At 39.2% G+C, this 15,173-nt stretch overlaps 1 protein-coding gene across 1 annotated transcript in view; it reads left to right on the top strand.

Moving 5' to 3' along the window:
* The window catches only part of LOC126092560 (muscle-specific protein 300 kDa), a 651,560-nt gene that overhangs the window by 180,549 nt on the left and 455,838 nt on the right, over positions 1-15,173 (top strand). The window contains exons 6-13 of the mRNA XM_049908233.1: positions 4,763-4,938; positions 5,095-5,371; positions 5,588-5,716; positions 5,813-5,959; positions 7,099-7,263; positions 7,743-7,913; positions 12,386-12,587; positions 13,627-13,844. Coding sequence (XP_049764190.1) covers positions 4,763-4,938; positions 5,095-5,371; positions 5,588-5,716; positions 5,813-5,959; positions 7,099-7,263; positions 7,743-7,913; positions 12,386-12,587; positions 13,627-13,844 — 1,485 coding nt within the window. The remainder of the gene's footprint in view (positions 1-4,762; positions 4,939-5,094; positions 5,372-5,587; positions 5,717-5,812; positions 5,960-7,098; positions 7,264-7,742; positions 7,914-12,385; positions 12,588-13,626; positions 13,845-15,173) is intronic.

Below are 15,173 nucleotides of genomic sequence, written 5' to 3'. Positions count from 1 at the left end.
AAATAGATACATTTTGCCTACCTCACAGAAGAAATTAACTTGTGTCAAAATTGCCTATGACTGAACATTCTAAGAAATATTTCTGAAATCAGCACCAAAAACTACGTCAGAAAATCCTTCACATTTAAGGAAAAAATTTCATTTTCAACCAGCATTATTAATGTGATTGACATGTTTTTGGTTCAGTTACCTAAAATGTAGTCGAATTAAACCGGGTGATGCTGAAGGAATTAGATTAGGAAATGAGACACTTACAGTAGTAAAGGAGTTTTGAAATTTGGGAAGCAAAATAACTGATGATGGTCGAAGTGGAGAGGATATAAAATGTACACTGGCGATGGTAAGGGAAGCGTTTCTGAAGAAGAGAAATTTGTTAACATCGAGTATAGATTTAAGTGTCAGGAAGTCGTTCCTGAAAGTATTTGTATGGAGTATAGCCATGTATGGAAGTGAAACATGGACGATAAATAGTTTGGACAAGAGGAGAATAGAAGCTTTCGAAATGTGGTGCTACAGAAGAATGCTGAAGATTAGATGGGTAGATCATATAACTAATGAGGAGGTATTAAATAGGATTGGGGAGAAGAGAAGTTTGTGGCACAACTTGACTAGAAGAAGGGATCGGTTGGTAGGACATGTTCTGAGGTATCAAGGGATCACCAATTTGGTATTGGAGGGCAGCGTGGAGGGTAGAAATCGTAGAGGGAGACCAAGAGATGAATACACTAAACAAATACAGAAGGATGTAGGTTGCAGTGGGTACTGGGAGATGAAGAAGCTTGCACAGGATAGGGTAGCATGGAGAGCTGCATCAAACCAGTCTCAGGACTGAAGACCACAACAACAAACACCTAAAATTACATCCTTGTAATGATTAAATTCTGGGTATCTAACGAGATAACCACAAAAAATATTTTTACTCGTTACCAACAGTGTTACGTTTACACTAAAAATAAAAAATCCGACCAAAAACAAAATCTAAATGATTGAGAAAATCCATATGAAAAAATACAAGTCCAGAGACCTTTTCAAATCTCAAACATCTATGATGTACAATACCGGCTGAAACAACGAATGAAAATTTGTAGCAAAGCCAGGATTCGAACCCAGCTCTCTTGCTCACTGGGCACATGCGCTAGGTATTACTCCACCCTGGCACGGTGGCTTTGCACAGCTGCACGGTCTGCCATAGCTTGCCTCCCTCCCCAATCCAAAAACCAATTCACACATCAGCCCACTTTGTATTCCCACTAAACTCATTACAGAGGCTCTCCAACTGTTTAGGAATAGCACTTCAGCACTGAGTGAAACAGGGGATCCTGCCTGGAGCCCAGGCATAGGTGCTTTTCGTTTTTCCAATGCAGCTGGAGAGCCTATGTAATTCCATTCAATTTTAGGGGGAATACCAAATGGGCTGAGATGTAAATGGGAATCTGAATTGAAGAGGGAGGCTTGCTAGGGTACTCTGTGCAATTGTACAGAATCTCTGTGCCAGCGTAGCATAGTGGTTAGCAGGAGATCCAGGTTTGAATCCCAGCCTTGATACAAATTTCCATTCGTCACTTCAGTATGCAAAACACTTGAGAAAAGTAACCAGAAAAATACGCTACTTTAAGTCTCCTCAGAATGGAGAAACGGAAAATAAACTTTAAGCAACACTCATTCAGCTATGGCGGCATCTATAGAAATTTTTTTGCTTACAAAACTTTACGTCTGATCATTTAAATCGTTTTATTACATTATTTTCGCGCCTTCTATTGTTTAACGTTGAACTGCGTAACCAAAGTTGAACAAAACGTATTTTAAGATTTTCCATTTTTTGGGTTGTTTGGGTACAGTAAAATGTGTGTGAATCGCTAGTCACTAGACTTACACACTACTTAAACCAACTTATGCTAAGATCAACACTCACACCCGAGGAAGGGCTCGAACTTCCCGCGGGAGTGGCAGCGCAATCCGTGACATGGCGCCTCTAACCACGCGGGCACGGGTACAGTGGAACGCAGAGCCACCATTTGACTACATAAATGTGGTAAACCTCTCAGAATCATCCTGAAATCAGAGTGTAGAATAGACTTTTAAAAGTCTAGGACTGAACCAAGGCGGGTCTCATGTCTACGGTTTGACCCATTAACGTGCAGCTGTGCCAAAATGGACTGTATTATTCGTGGCTCTTAAGATTACGTGTTGCGTGTGTTGCGACCCACAAGAGAATACCCCGCTGCCTGCAGAGGACATCTTTTCGACCTTAAAATATCGCACATTCTTCCTCCTCTCTCGATTGGGTCAAATGGTGAACACAAATGTAGTATAGCATAGCCATGTTCCGCAGAGTCCACTTCAATCGCTGTAGCTTGTAAGACTCAGCAAGCCGTCACCCTTCTTCGTCCACAGGATACGACTGCGTTGTGCAACAAGAGGAATGGGCGGTCTTGTGGAAAATGGAGATATGTCGGGCAGGTTTGTTTATGATGTCTGGAAAATAACGCCGAAATCCTTGCGCCAGTACGTTCCACCGGTGGTTCCTGCACCTCTGTGACAAAGCCACGCTACATAGCAATATCTAAAGCGACAGTATTGACTATAGCGCTTGGCAGTTCTAAATCTGCGCTTTACTCGAATCTCTTACAATCTTTGCTACAAATACGTGGCAACACTACGAAATCCCCGTTGGTTGTCGCAGAGGTCATTTTGCTCAAAGTACATCATTTTGTTTCGACTGTACCAGTAAGTTCCCGATTAAAGAATCGAACGCTCGTGTATAAAACAGCTTCTAACGCATTTTAACAAGTAAGCGAGAAAAATGTAAAAAAGTTTGAAATTATGTTTAAAGTTTGTTGGAAATCGCTAAGTGCTCTCTTTCTGAATTACTGTGCGAATATAGTCTGGCGATTTGCGCTAAGTAAGCTATGCTGCCTCAATCCATTTACAGCGTTGGTAACTGTATTATTTCTCTGTGTTAACATAAGATTATACTTCTGAATGAATAGATTATAACGACATTTTAAATTTTTAAACTTGGTCAATAAGTGTACAAAATATTGAAAATAAAATTTTTGTGGTCGTAGAAGCCGTTAGACAGGCAGTTAAGTTACTCACTATAACTCAAAATAAAATAACTCCTTCTACAAGGCACTGTTTGTGGTTCAAAATAAATGTTAAGGTTATGTGCAAGATACTAGAATGCTGTTTAAGAATATGTTGTCCGCAGCTCGTGGTCGTGCGGTAGCATTCTCGCTTCCCGCGCCCGGGTTCGATTCCCGGCGGGGTCAGTGACTTTCTCTGCCTCGTGATGTGTGTGCTGTCCTTAGGTTAGTTAGGTTAAGTAGTTTCTAAGTTCTAGGGGACTGATGGCCATAGATGTTAAGTCCCATAGTGCTCAGAGCCATTTGAAGAATGTTATTTACACCCGTACGGAAACAGCAGAATAGCATTATGATTAGGGACATAGGTAACGAAGAACATTGCTATGGATGCACTATCCTAAACGATGACACTAGGTTGCTCATGTATTACGTCACCGCAGTCTAACTTGTTATACTGTGATTTTTTATTTACATGGAAATTGCATCATGCAATTAACGACTCCGTATCTCCGTCAGTTCAGCCCTCGTTGGAGCTGAGACATCCAACTAAACTCTTTCCTAACATTGCTGTGTATCGACCATAATAAGAGAAATAATTGTTGAAACATAAATCGCCTTTGTTGGTGCAGGATAGCGTGTTGAAAATTATAGAATACTTGGGCTAATGATACAGACTAAATAAATAAATATATTCCTTTTCTGTAAGAGATAGTATGTTACTGATATTCTGTGCCTTATTTTTCACGTTTGTTAAGAAGGCAGCTCATTCGTAAATTTAAACACCGTTTTAAATTATATGCCGGTAACGCGTGTACAAAACATTTTTGATGGTTGCGACCTTAAATTTACAACGTCAACGTTGTTGTGGATTATTCGTGTTACTTTATATTCTGTTTAAATTAAAGTGACAACCGCGAAAATCGCGCGTCCTGTTTTTGGACGAGAGAGGAACCTCGAAGATGCTGTAACTGCCGACCAACGGGCACTGAATAGGCCAATTGGTTTCCTGTGCGCAGTGATCATAGTCGACTGAATTAAGTTGAAGCACAGATGTTTCCTTTCAAACATCACCCGATTCTCGAAATTATTAAAACAATGTCTGCAGGGTTGACACGTGAATGACAGTTATGTCGTCGTGGGGCAGATCTTTCACAACTATACAAGGTACAAGAAATGAACACTGACTACACATACACATAATTTGCGTAATACCACTTCATACTCGGTGAATATAATGTGTTAGCACTAGGAAACAAGTGGTACATTGTTATCAATGTATTCACTCAAAAATTTGATTTTTTTAATGTATGCCTTTTCAAAAAATGGTAAAGATGCATTGCTCAATTCATTTGCATGACTTAAAGTAGCCACCTGCACTTTAAATTCAGCTGTTTGTTCAGTGACTTGGCGCAAATACTTAATATGGATATGTGTTGCAACAGTAATTCACACATTTCAGTTCCTTACATCAGCACAATGTAGCCTATGTCCTTTGGGTTAGACAGCAGTTTGGGATGTAAAATGTGACTTTAGTAAGAGAGCTTGAATTGCTTTCCCTGTAATGTAAGAACACAAGGAAATGTGTCAACTAACTTACAATTTTGTTTTTGGGGAAGTATGTCACTATTTTGATGGATTCATTAACATTATATACAACTTTGTGCCCTATTTTGCAGATTGAGGAGAACACCCGAGCTCTCGAATCCCTTAGCCGGGCCTACAGTAGTAGTGCCAGCAGCCTAGAGAGTGTTGGTGTCCCACGCTCAGCTGAAGAGCGTCGCATGGTTGATGAGAAGCACCGTCAGGGTGCCCGAACTGCACTTATGCAGTGGGTGACCAATGCCTTACCTAAGTAAGTTTGTGTTACATAATGTGAACCACTAACAATGTTATGTTTAAGATAGTGATTTTTGTTTAAAGTTGTTATAATTTTGTGTTTCATTTAAAGTATGTTAATGATTCAGATAACTGTTGGACCTATAAGTAATATAATGTTTGTATTTTGCAGAGACTTAGGAGTAGAGATAAAAGACTTTGGACCTAGTTGGAGGGATGGTGTAGCATTCCTTGGGATAATTGATGCCATAAAGGCAAATCTTGTAAATATCTTAGCAATGCGTGAAGCGAGTAATAGAGAACGCCTCGAGACAGCATTCAGTGTTGCCGAGAGTGAACTGGGTATTGCTCGACTCCTGGATCCAGAGGATGTGGATGTGCCGAGGCCTGATGAGAAGTCAATTATGACATATGTGGCACAGTTCCTACACAAATACCCAGAACCTAAGGTACATGTTAATAATGTCACCTTATGCTTGATTCCAGAAGTAATTCTTTGTTTTATATATTCATATTATGTTGATACAAATACAGAATATTTTAGCACAGACTGTACATTGATTTTATTTAGAATACCTACTGCAGGTCATTCATATTTGTCATACTAGTTTGCAGTGATCGTTGGTTGTACCACATTCAGTGTTTAAACAATGCTTTTCTTACAGACTGCTGATGGGTCTAGTACATTAGCTGCAATTGAAGCAGAGTACAATGAATTTATAACTTGGCTTTTGCAAAAAACACAGTACATGGAACACCTTCAACAAACAAATACATTATCAATGAATTATTCTGTAAGTATTGCTTGTAAGGTTAGTAATTATAAAGAACAAGTTAATAATATACATAGGGCTATATGAATATAAGTCTAACTAAATTTTGCCTTGCAGGATTTCCTGTTATTTAAGAATGAAGTTGATAGTAGAGTGCCTACATATGAGAAGCTGAAGCGATTAGTGGAATCTCAAAGCATGATCAGTATTACCCACGAATCATGGAAAGAAATTGAAAGCTTATGGTACAAACTGCAAGCACAGGTAAATACAGAATACATAAATGGAATAATGCTGTTAATATGCAAAACGTTATGGTAATGTTTTCCAGAGCTATAATTTTTCAGAGGAAATACTAAGGCCGCCATTCTTTTTTATGTTACCACTGACAATAGTTAGCTGACAATGAAAGTGTAGTTCTTGGGAAGCAATTGATGCATTACTTACACAGTGAACAAGCGAGATGTGCAGTGATTAAGACCCTCGACCCTTGACACTTACTGGTTTGATGTGGCCTACCACAAAATCCTCTCCTGCACCAACTTCTTTATCTCATAGTACCACTTGCACCCATATGTTCTCAATTATTTGCTGGATGTATTCCAATCTCTGTATTCTCCTACAGTTTTCACCTTCTAATACCATGGAGGTAATTCCGTGATGCCGTAAAACATGTCTTATCATCCTCCTTCCTCTTCTTGTCATTGTTTTCCATTTGTTCATTTCTTCATTGACTCTGCAGAGAACCACCCCATTCCTTATCTTTGAATGTGTGTGTTGTCTCCTTTAGAAGATGGCCTTTTGGCCAAAATCCCAGCCCTTTGGGATGCATGACTGTGACTCAGTGTCTCATCTACAGGGTAAGTAGCAATTTATCCTTTTGACAATATTGTCAGTATTATGGAAAGGTTAGATTGGTACTCGCCTTGTAGAGGAGACATTGAGACACAGACAGACAAGCACAACAGAAAGTCTGCTATACATTTGAGCTTTCAGCCAAAAGGCCTTCTTGTAAAGTAGAAAAAAAAAAAAAAAAAAAAAAAAAAACACACACGCATTCACACAAACTTGGATATCAGCAGCCAGAGACTGTTGTTATGTGTATGTGAGTTGCGCTTGTGTGAATGTATGTGTGTTTATTGCTTTAGAAAGCTGTCTTTATGTTGAGACTCAACCCCTATATGGTGGGTAGCAGTCAATCATTTACATAATATTATCATCAGCCTGAAGTATTGTTACACTGGGATTCTGTATATCAACTGAATTTTCTCATGGAAATGCTTGGATTGATAGCACTTCAATATTTTCAGAATTTGTGATGATAAGGGTAAAAATTGTAACCTGATTTCGCTATTTAGGATGTTTATTCCAAATTTTTATGATTGGCCAATGTCTCCTTGCAGCTGCGGAATTGGCTGTGGTTGCTAGATTCCCGTCTGCCAGGTGCCTTGGGTGAAGTAGGGCAGTGGCTTGCCCGTGCAGAAGCCCTTATTGATTCTGATGATATACCCACTGCCATGAATGAAGAGACAGCCAGTATTATCAGCCGACGACTGGAAGAACACAAGGTATGTTTTATTTTTAATTTGTATGTTAAATTTGTTGTGTCCCAATGTTGGCTGCAGTGAACAAGGAATTCATGGCTCCTCTCTTTGTACCACATTTGAAAGACCAAAATCCTTAGTCAAGGGTTATTTTTCAGATATAAACATCTACTCCAAATCCTATAAAATTATAGAACCTGAAAGAGCTTGGCTAATACCATTCCATTTATAATGCACTGCATAAAGTGTTCCGGAAAAAGAAATTTCATCCATGGAAATCCAGTATATGACAGCAGCTCTGTGAGGTTTATCAAATGAATACAAATCTAATACAATAAATACATTCCATGTGCAGTGTAATCTTAGTTTTACTGTCCACCTTTCCATATGTGTATTGTACTTTGGAACCATTAATTAATTGGCAAGCATTAGAAAGTATGAAGACCAGCATGGCAAATGTGTGTGATGTTAAAGTGCAGTTATTGTATTTATCCTTCCTCCAGGCTTTCTTTGCTGACCTACCTGCTGTACAAAAGAAGTTTGAGGAAGCAAGAAGCTCATCACTTGCTAGTAATGTTCCACCTGAGCAACTCCAAATGATGGCAAAACGATTGGAAGAAATTGGTCCAAAAGCAGCAAAGAGGCGCATCAGACTGAAATTCCTTGAGCATAAGGTAATGGAGTGAATAGTGTCCCTTCGTTTTTAGAATGCTCTTTAATTAACTGTATTCATGCCTGTCATAACTACTTGGTCAATGAAAAATGTGTGTAAATAGTGCTATTTTAAGCCAATATTGTGAGAAATGTGAAATATTTTATTTATTTTTAGCTTTTATGTAGTACATATTACAGAAATTTGTGTATTTCATAATTGAAGACATGCTGTCTCACGAAAACCATGACCACTGTTGCCACAATGACAGAAAACACTGTGTGGGTAATTAGATTTGTATAGTGGTATCTCCTTAGAAATTCATTTTCTGGACACTGCCAGTAAAATGCCATGAGCAGCAGAGGTGAAAGGAAGCCCTGTTTGTTTCCATGTTGCAATGTGGCAGATACCTGAATGATCATTACTTGAGTAGCAGATAATAACACCCCAGCTGTAACCACCCCAAAGTGTATTGGTCAGTTTATATCATTTTACAACTCACTCTCACATACCAACACAATGACACTACACTCTCATTGGGATTACTTGTTTGCATTATTGGCTAATAATGTCACTACAACAGGCAGTGGCTGAAAAGATGGAAACTGTCTTAAACCACCCATAGCATTGACAGAAAATATGACATTGATGTTCTTCACTCTGTTTTAATATTAATGATAAAATTACTTGACGTCTTGAGGTGTTGAATATTCTGACAGATATCAGTGTTGTTCATGCACAATATTTTGACAGTGTGACACATTATCTTCCTCAGGTGCTACCTGAGAATACTCATTGAGTGGAACAGGGCCAGTATTCATACACGTAGCTTTCGCCCTCAGGTTGGTTCCAGGTGTTCCATCTGCAGTTTGCTTCCACTAGAAGCAACCTTACGCATCTTCCCTTTGGCCTGATGCAACAGGCTGAGTGCTAGTGGTTCATCTTTGGTTCATTGCACCATTTGCATGTTTGCATTCCGTTTTTGGTCCGGTGTCGTTCGAGGAGTACAATCTGCTGTTCACTCCCACTACAAGCGTCCACTGTGCCTGGGGTTGATCCCCTGTATTCACATTCTCAGTTGTTCATTTTGTGGAGTTCTGCTGCTGCCCCCTTTGCATTTTGGATCCTGGGCTCTACTGAGTTGGTACCCAGTCTCATGATTCAAGAGGTTTTCCATCACCTTTATCTCTACAGGCACTCTTATAACACTATCCCAGCTCTGTGGCAGAACCCATATTTCATCATAGTTTGCAGATTTATTGAGTTCTAGACAGTGCTGGGCAATGGCTGATTTAGTTGCCCCTCTTAGGTGGGTGTGTCTCTGATGTTCTTTGCATCTCATGTCTATTGTCCCAATGTTTGGCCCAAGGCTAGATATATTATAAATTCCGGGTTTTCATAGGTAGGTGTGTCTCTGATGTTCTGTGCGTCTGATGTCTATTGTCCTAATGTTTGGCCCATGGCTCGATATATTATAAATTCATAGCCCCAGGTCATCTTTCACAGTTTCCAGTAGTCCTCTTATTTTGGTAGGTGGACAGAACACACATGTGATTGATGTTTCTTGAGAATCCTGTTGGTTTTAACAGAAATAAATCCCACACAAGGCAGGTATGCTACAGTCTTTGCTTCATCTTGCATTTCTTCTAGATCATGTGGTGGAGTGGCTGGTTGAAGGGTCTTTTGAATCTTTTTACCTGTGTATCCATTTTTGCGGAATACTGATTGTAGATGATCTTTTTGTGCAGCCAAACTATCTTGATCTGAGAATGTGTGTGGTCTGTGGGCCTATCTCTTCAGAACTCCATTTCTCTGCACTGGGTGGTGACAACTGCTGACTTGCAGGTATAAATCAGTGTGTGTAGGTTTGCAATAAACATTGTAGCTATATGATACATCTGCTCTCTTTTTGACAACTACATCCAGAAATGGCAACAGGCCGTCCTTTTCCAGTTCCAAGGTAAACTTAATATTTGGGTGGCCTGAGTTAACATGTTCCATAAACTCTTGCACAGCATTCACCAAGGCAAAGCCTCCAAAATCAGACATCTCAACTGATGAGAGCTTGCACTCAAGGGGCTCCAGGAAGACAGCAACATTCTGGTGTTACCGGCAAATAAAGGTAGATCAACAGTCATTTTGCAGCAGACTAATTATGATGAGAGAGTGCGTCATCTTCTGGGAGGACCCTGTGTACACACTTTCAGAATGTGACCCTGTGGACAAGAAGATGATTATGAGTAACAAGGTCATCAAACAATTATGATAGAGAGTGCCAGTTGCACCTAGACTTCACAGGCTGCTTACATTACACAAGGTGGTTATGCCACCATGCCCAATCGTCAGCAACATCGGCACAAAACATAGCCAATAGCCCAGCACTTGAAATTACTCCTGTTCCCATATGTGGGGAAGTGTATTCACCTCATCTGCAATTCAGACAACTTCTTGCAAAGTCTCAAGCAACTAAATATCACAAAATGTGATATAATGGTCAATTTTGGTGTAGTATCCCTGTCCACCAGACCCATTGGAACCGTATACTAACCTCAACTTATATTCTGTATAGGGACCAAACTTATGAGCAGACAGGGTGTGTAGCAATGGGCAGCTTGCTGTCTCCACTGGCTGCCATTATGTTCATGGAGAGATCTGAAGAGGCAGTTTTAGAGATTGCTTCTTCAAGTATGTGGATGATACCTTTTGATCTGGCCTCGTGGTAGGGAGTTGTTCAGTGAGTTTCTGGAACATCATAACTTACACCACCAAAATATTAAAGTCACCATGGAACTGGAAAATGATGGCCAGTTGCCATTTCTGGATGTATTTGTTAAAAAGAAACCTACACACAGTGGTTTGTACCTGCAAGCCAACAGCTGTCACCACCAAGCACAAAAGAATGGAATTCTGAAGACATAGGTCCACAGAGCACATACCTTGTCAGACGTTGATCATTTGGCAGCAGAAATAGAGCACCTACAATCGTTGTTCTGCAAAAATGAATACTCGACCAAACAGATTCAGAAGGCTTTTCAACCCACCTCTCTGCCACATGATCTAGAAGAAGGGCAAAAGAAGCAAATACCATGGTGTACCTGCCCTGCCAAAATCAGCAGGATTCTCAGGATGCATAACATCTACATCCTGCGCAATAAATTTAGTTTTGGTGCAGGCAACAGTGGTTTAAGACCACAGTTGTTTTTGCCTCCCTGCATTAATCGATACAACGCCAAGTGTGTGTTCTCTCCATCTACTGAAATAAGAGGACTACTGAGCAATGTGAAAAATGACCTGGAACTACAAAAACCAAGAAGTTACAATATTTCTGCCAATGTGGCATGTCATACATTAGCCAAACAATGAGAACAGTGGACTTCAGAGGCACACCTGACTACGAAGGCAATGAAATTATCCATCACCAACTCCAAAGTACTAAGACAGTGTTATAAGAAAGTCTTACAGAGACAAAGGTGGTGGAAAACCTCATGAATCATGACATTTGGTATCACCTCAGTGGAGCCTGCAATCCTGCACTGGAATTGCTGAAAATGCAGTGGAGGCAGCAACAGAATGACACTAAAAGAAGAACTGCGAGTGTGGAGGTAAGGAACAAACACCAAACACCCAAACTGAAGATGAAACATCACAGGATGCTTCTAGAGGGAGTGGACCACAGAGGAAACACCTAGAATGGCACTGGACTGAAAATGGAACACCAGTGTGTAATCAGTTGCACTGGAGCGAAGATGAACCACCGGTGTTTGGCCTGGCACATCAGACAGAAGATGAGCTTCCAGTGGGAGCAGACTGCAGATAGATCACCTGGAACTGCCCATGGAAGAGGAAGGCTGCAGGTATAAATACTGGACCCATGTCATTCAATTAGTACTCTGGGGTAGCAACTGATGAGGATAACAACTCATGTTGTTGAAATATTGTGTATAAACTACTTTGATATCTGGCAAAATACATGACATCTCAACATGTCTCTCGGAAAGCCCGAAGAATCACATAAAGTTACTTTCTGGTTTGGTGCTATTCCTCCCAGTCAGCACTTTGGCATATTTTGTTCTACTCTTACTTTATATAATGATGTTGGAAAAATGTGACTATATCTGTCATATTTTTCCTTGAAGATACAATTTTCTTATCTGATATAGTAACTTACTACAAAAGTAAATAAAACTTCAATCTGTTATTCATTTATATCCTCATTTGAAATATTTTAAGCAGCTTAGGAATACAGAAAATTTAACTTTAATATTTTCTTGTGTAGCCTAGCATTCAGAATTGTTTGTTATAATAAACATTTATGTTTATAACACCTCTTAACGAAAACGAAATTTCTCAAGAATTGATTGCCTTGTATTTGTATATGAAAGTTTGTTTTGGCATTTTTAAAATTATGTAGCTTTCTTAAAGTAACGTACAGACACATTTATGTAAGTTATGATGCTTACAGATGTTTAATTTTATGTTTCTCAAATTTTACAGTGTTGCCTCATAGCCTTCCTCCATCTGACGGAGTCAAAATTGCGAGGTTGGGCTGTAAAATATGGCCGTGAAGAAAAAGTGCAACAATTGCTGGACCAATATAGAAACTTTGTTTCTCGTAACCGAATCTTCCAGGAGTTCAATAAAGCATATATTGACATGCAAAAGGTTGTAGAAGAGTACAAACGAGAAGGAAATGTAGGTAAGGTTCAGACAAAAGAGAAAGGAGAAAGAAAGAGAGAGAGAGAGAGAGAGAGAGAGAGAGAGAGAGAGATGGGGGGGGGGGAGGGGGGGGAAATACTATTCATGTTATGAAGGCAAACAAGAAATATGGAACCCTCATGCACAAAATACCAGTATGTCTGTCTGTGCCTGTTAACCAGTCAGAAGTCAATTTGGATTTATTATCTGCTAATTGTATATTTTTAATTTTTTAAACCTACAGCTCCAGTTTCACCAGAAGAATGTCTCATATAGAAAAGAATAAGACAATCAGTATTGTGAAGAGAAAAATCTTTGCATTGCTGCTGATTACTTGATGCTAAAGTTATCATTAAAATTTGCTAATTGATTTCTACAGATATATTTTTATAACACATATAAATTCTGAAGTTAAGGAGCAGTTTACATTCATCTTTCAACAGATGGTACCTGCCCCATTCACCGCCTGTGCCTTTCACCGTTGGAAAATAGTCTGAAGATTTTTACATAAATCATACATTTAAATATAATCATTTTCTCCCATTGATATAAATTATAAGACTGATTACAGTGTGTTGACCTGGCTGGTGTCAGATGGCAATCAAACACTTCTGAATTTGATTATCAGAATATTGTGATATTTTTGTATCTTTCACATATGACAGTACTTTGTGTATGTGAAAAATCCCAAGTAGTACCTTGGTTTGAAAGCTATGCGAGTGAATAGGTCTGCTTGTAATATTCTGGATGGCCCATCTCTCAAGCCAGAAGAAAGTGAAGCCATTCCACCTCCAATAGAAACAGTAGTAGCAAAGGTCTATGAAGTTTACACCAATATCCAGTTGTATCAAAGCTGTGTGATGGCTAATCCAGCCTTCGGGCCCACTAAAAGTTTTACTTATGTTCATGATAATTTTGCAGCCTGTTTGTTGTAAAAAATAAACAATTGTGGTTGTCTATGCGGTGAATATGTTAAACATAGTAGTTCGGGAACCAGATGTCACATGTTTAATGTTACTGATGTGCATTATCTTTTCTAGATCAACGAGAAAGTGTGTTGATAGATCACTTCATGCGTGAAACTGCTGAACGGTGGAAGAGTGTATCTATGGAGCTTCGCTGTGTGCAAAGTATGTTAGAAGAAGTTGTTGCATACTGGCGCCGCTGGAACAGTTTGGTGGATGAGTTTGAAGCCTGGCTCGATAGAGCATACGGAATGCTGGACCTCCAAGAGGATGACAAACTAGAATTTTTCCAGGTTACATTTATTTTATAGTCCACCACTATCTTGAGAACTGTAATTTGTAAGCCAGTGAAAATAATTAAATAACTTACTAAAAATGTTTAAACACTATGAAAGTGTTATTTAAAACTTTCCAGTATGCACACTAACTTATATTTTGTTCAGTACTGATCTTCTACATCTTTTCCATCATCATTAGTACGTTGTTGACTTAAAGACAGTAGTAAGAGGAAAGACAAGTACGTAACAGAAAAAGACAGGAGGAACTTCAGAGGCCTTTTTCATTACTGTATCATGTTTCCATGGTTGATGCTTCATCATATTCTAAGAAAAAGTAAGAGTTGATGGAGCAGGGGTGGCCTCTGGTCCATAACAAGATTTTTCTACTTCACCACTGACTGTGAACAGCAGCTGTGTCTCCTTTTTATTTATTTTATTATTTACTTTTAGAAGCACAGAACACATGTAATAATGCCTGTCATGAGAGAGGGAATCTAATGTTATTTGCCACTGTACTGCTCCTCTCCTTGTGACATTTGGTTCAGAGTGAAACACTTCCTTTCAGTCCTGACAGATACAATGTGAGAGTCTTCTTATTTTGGACACAGTGTCCTTCAGCTGAGTTAGAGTGACGGGATTGTGAACAAGGACAGAGGCAGAGCATTAGGTAAAGGGATTGGGAAGGGGGATGAGGACAGGGAATGTTGGATATTTGGGAGGGAGGGGGGCATGTAGTGGTTAATAAAAAAAGAAAAGAGAGAAGAAAAGAAAAAGAAAAAAGGTTGAAAATGTGGGAAGAAATCGTAAGTGAATTTTTTTTATTTTTTATTTTTTTTTATTAAATCATGAAAAAAGGGAAAGAAAGAAAGAAATGTAGATTGGACTTCGTATTACAGGAAAGCTATAGTTGGGGTGGTCCTTGTGGCGTTTTTTGAGCAAAAGTTAAACCAATTTCCACTACAAAAATTATTGAAAAGAAACAGAGAATAACAAAATGTAACTGACAGGGGGAAGTGGCGTAGATAAGAGTTCATCCTTTACCAGGTCAACTTGTCTTCTTTCGTGCGGCGCCCAGGTCTTCAAAAATCTCCTTCATTTCGGCGTGAAAAGTCTGCTCCGAAATCTTGCAATCGTCCAAGAATCACTAATTTATACCAATTAAAATCATCTTGATACTGTATGCAATTTAATTTACTTTGCTACTTCCATCCTCCGGATTTCTTAACAACTTCCACAATATGTCTACACATTAAAATCAGATCAAGACTAGCTAATAAGTTTTTTTTTTTTTTTTCTGCCTTAAGCTTCGGCTATCAAGAGACAATCAAGAAACGGGTAGAAAAC

The sequence above is a fragment of the Schistocerca cancellata genome, chromosome 7, assembly GCF_023864275.1.
Source record: "Schistocerca cancellata isolate TAMUIC-IGC-003103 chromosome 7, iqSchCanc2.1, whole genome shotgun sequence".
NCBI lineage: Eukaryota > Metazoa > Arthropoda > Insecta > Orthoptera > Acrididae > Schistocerca > Schistocerca cancellata.
The sequence above is the reverse complement of the archived record's forward strand: the minus strand, read 5'-3'. Positions and strand labels throughout refer to the sequence as shown.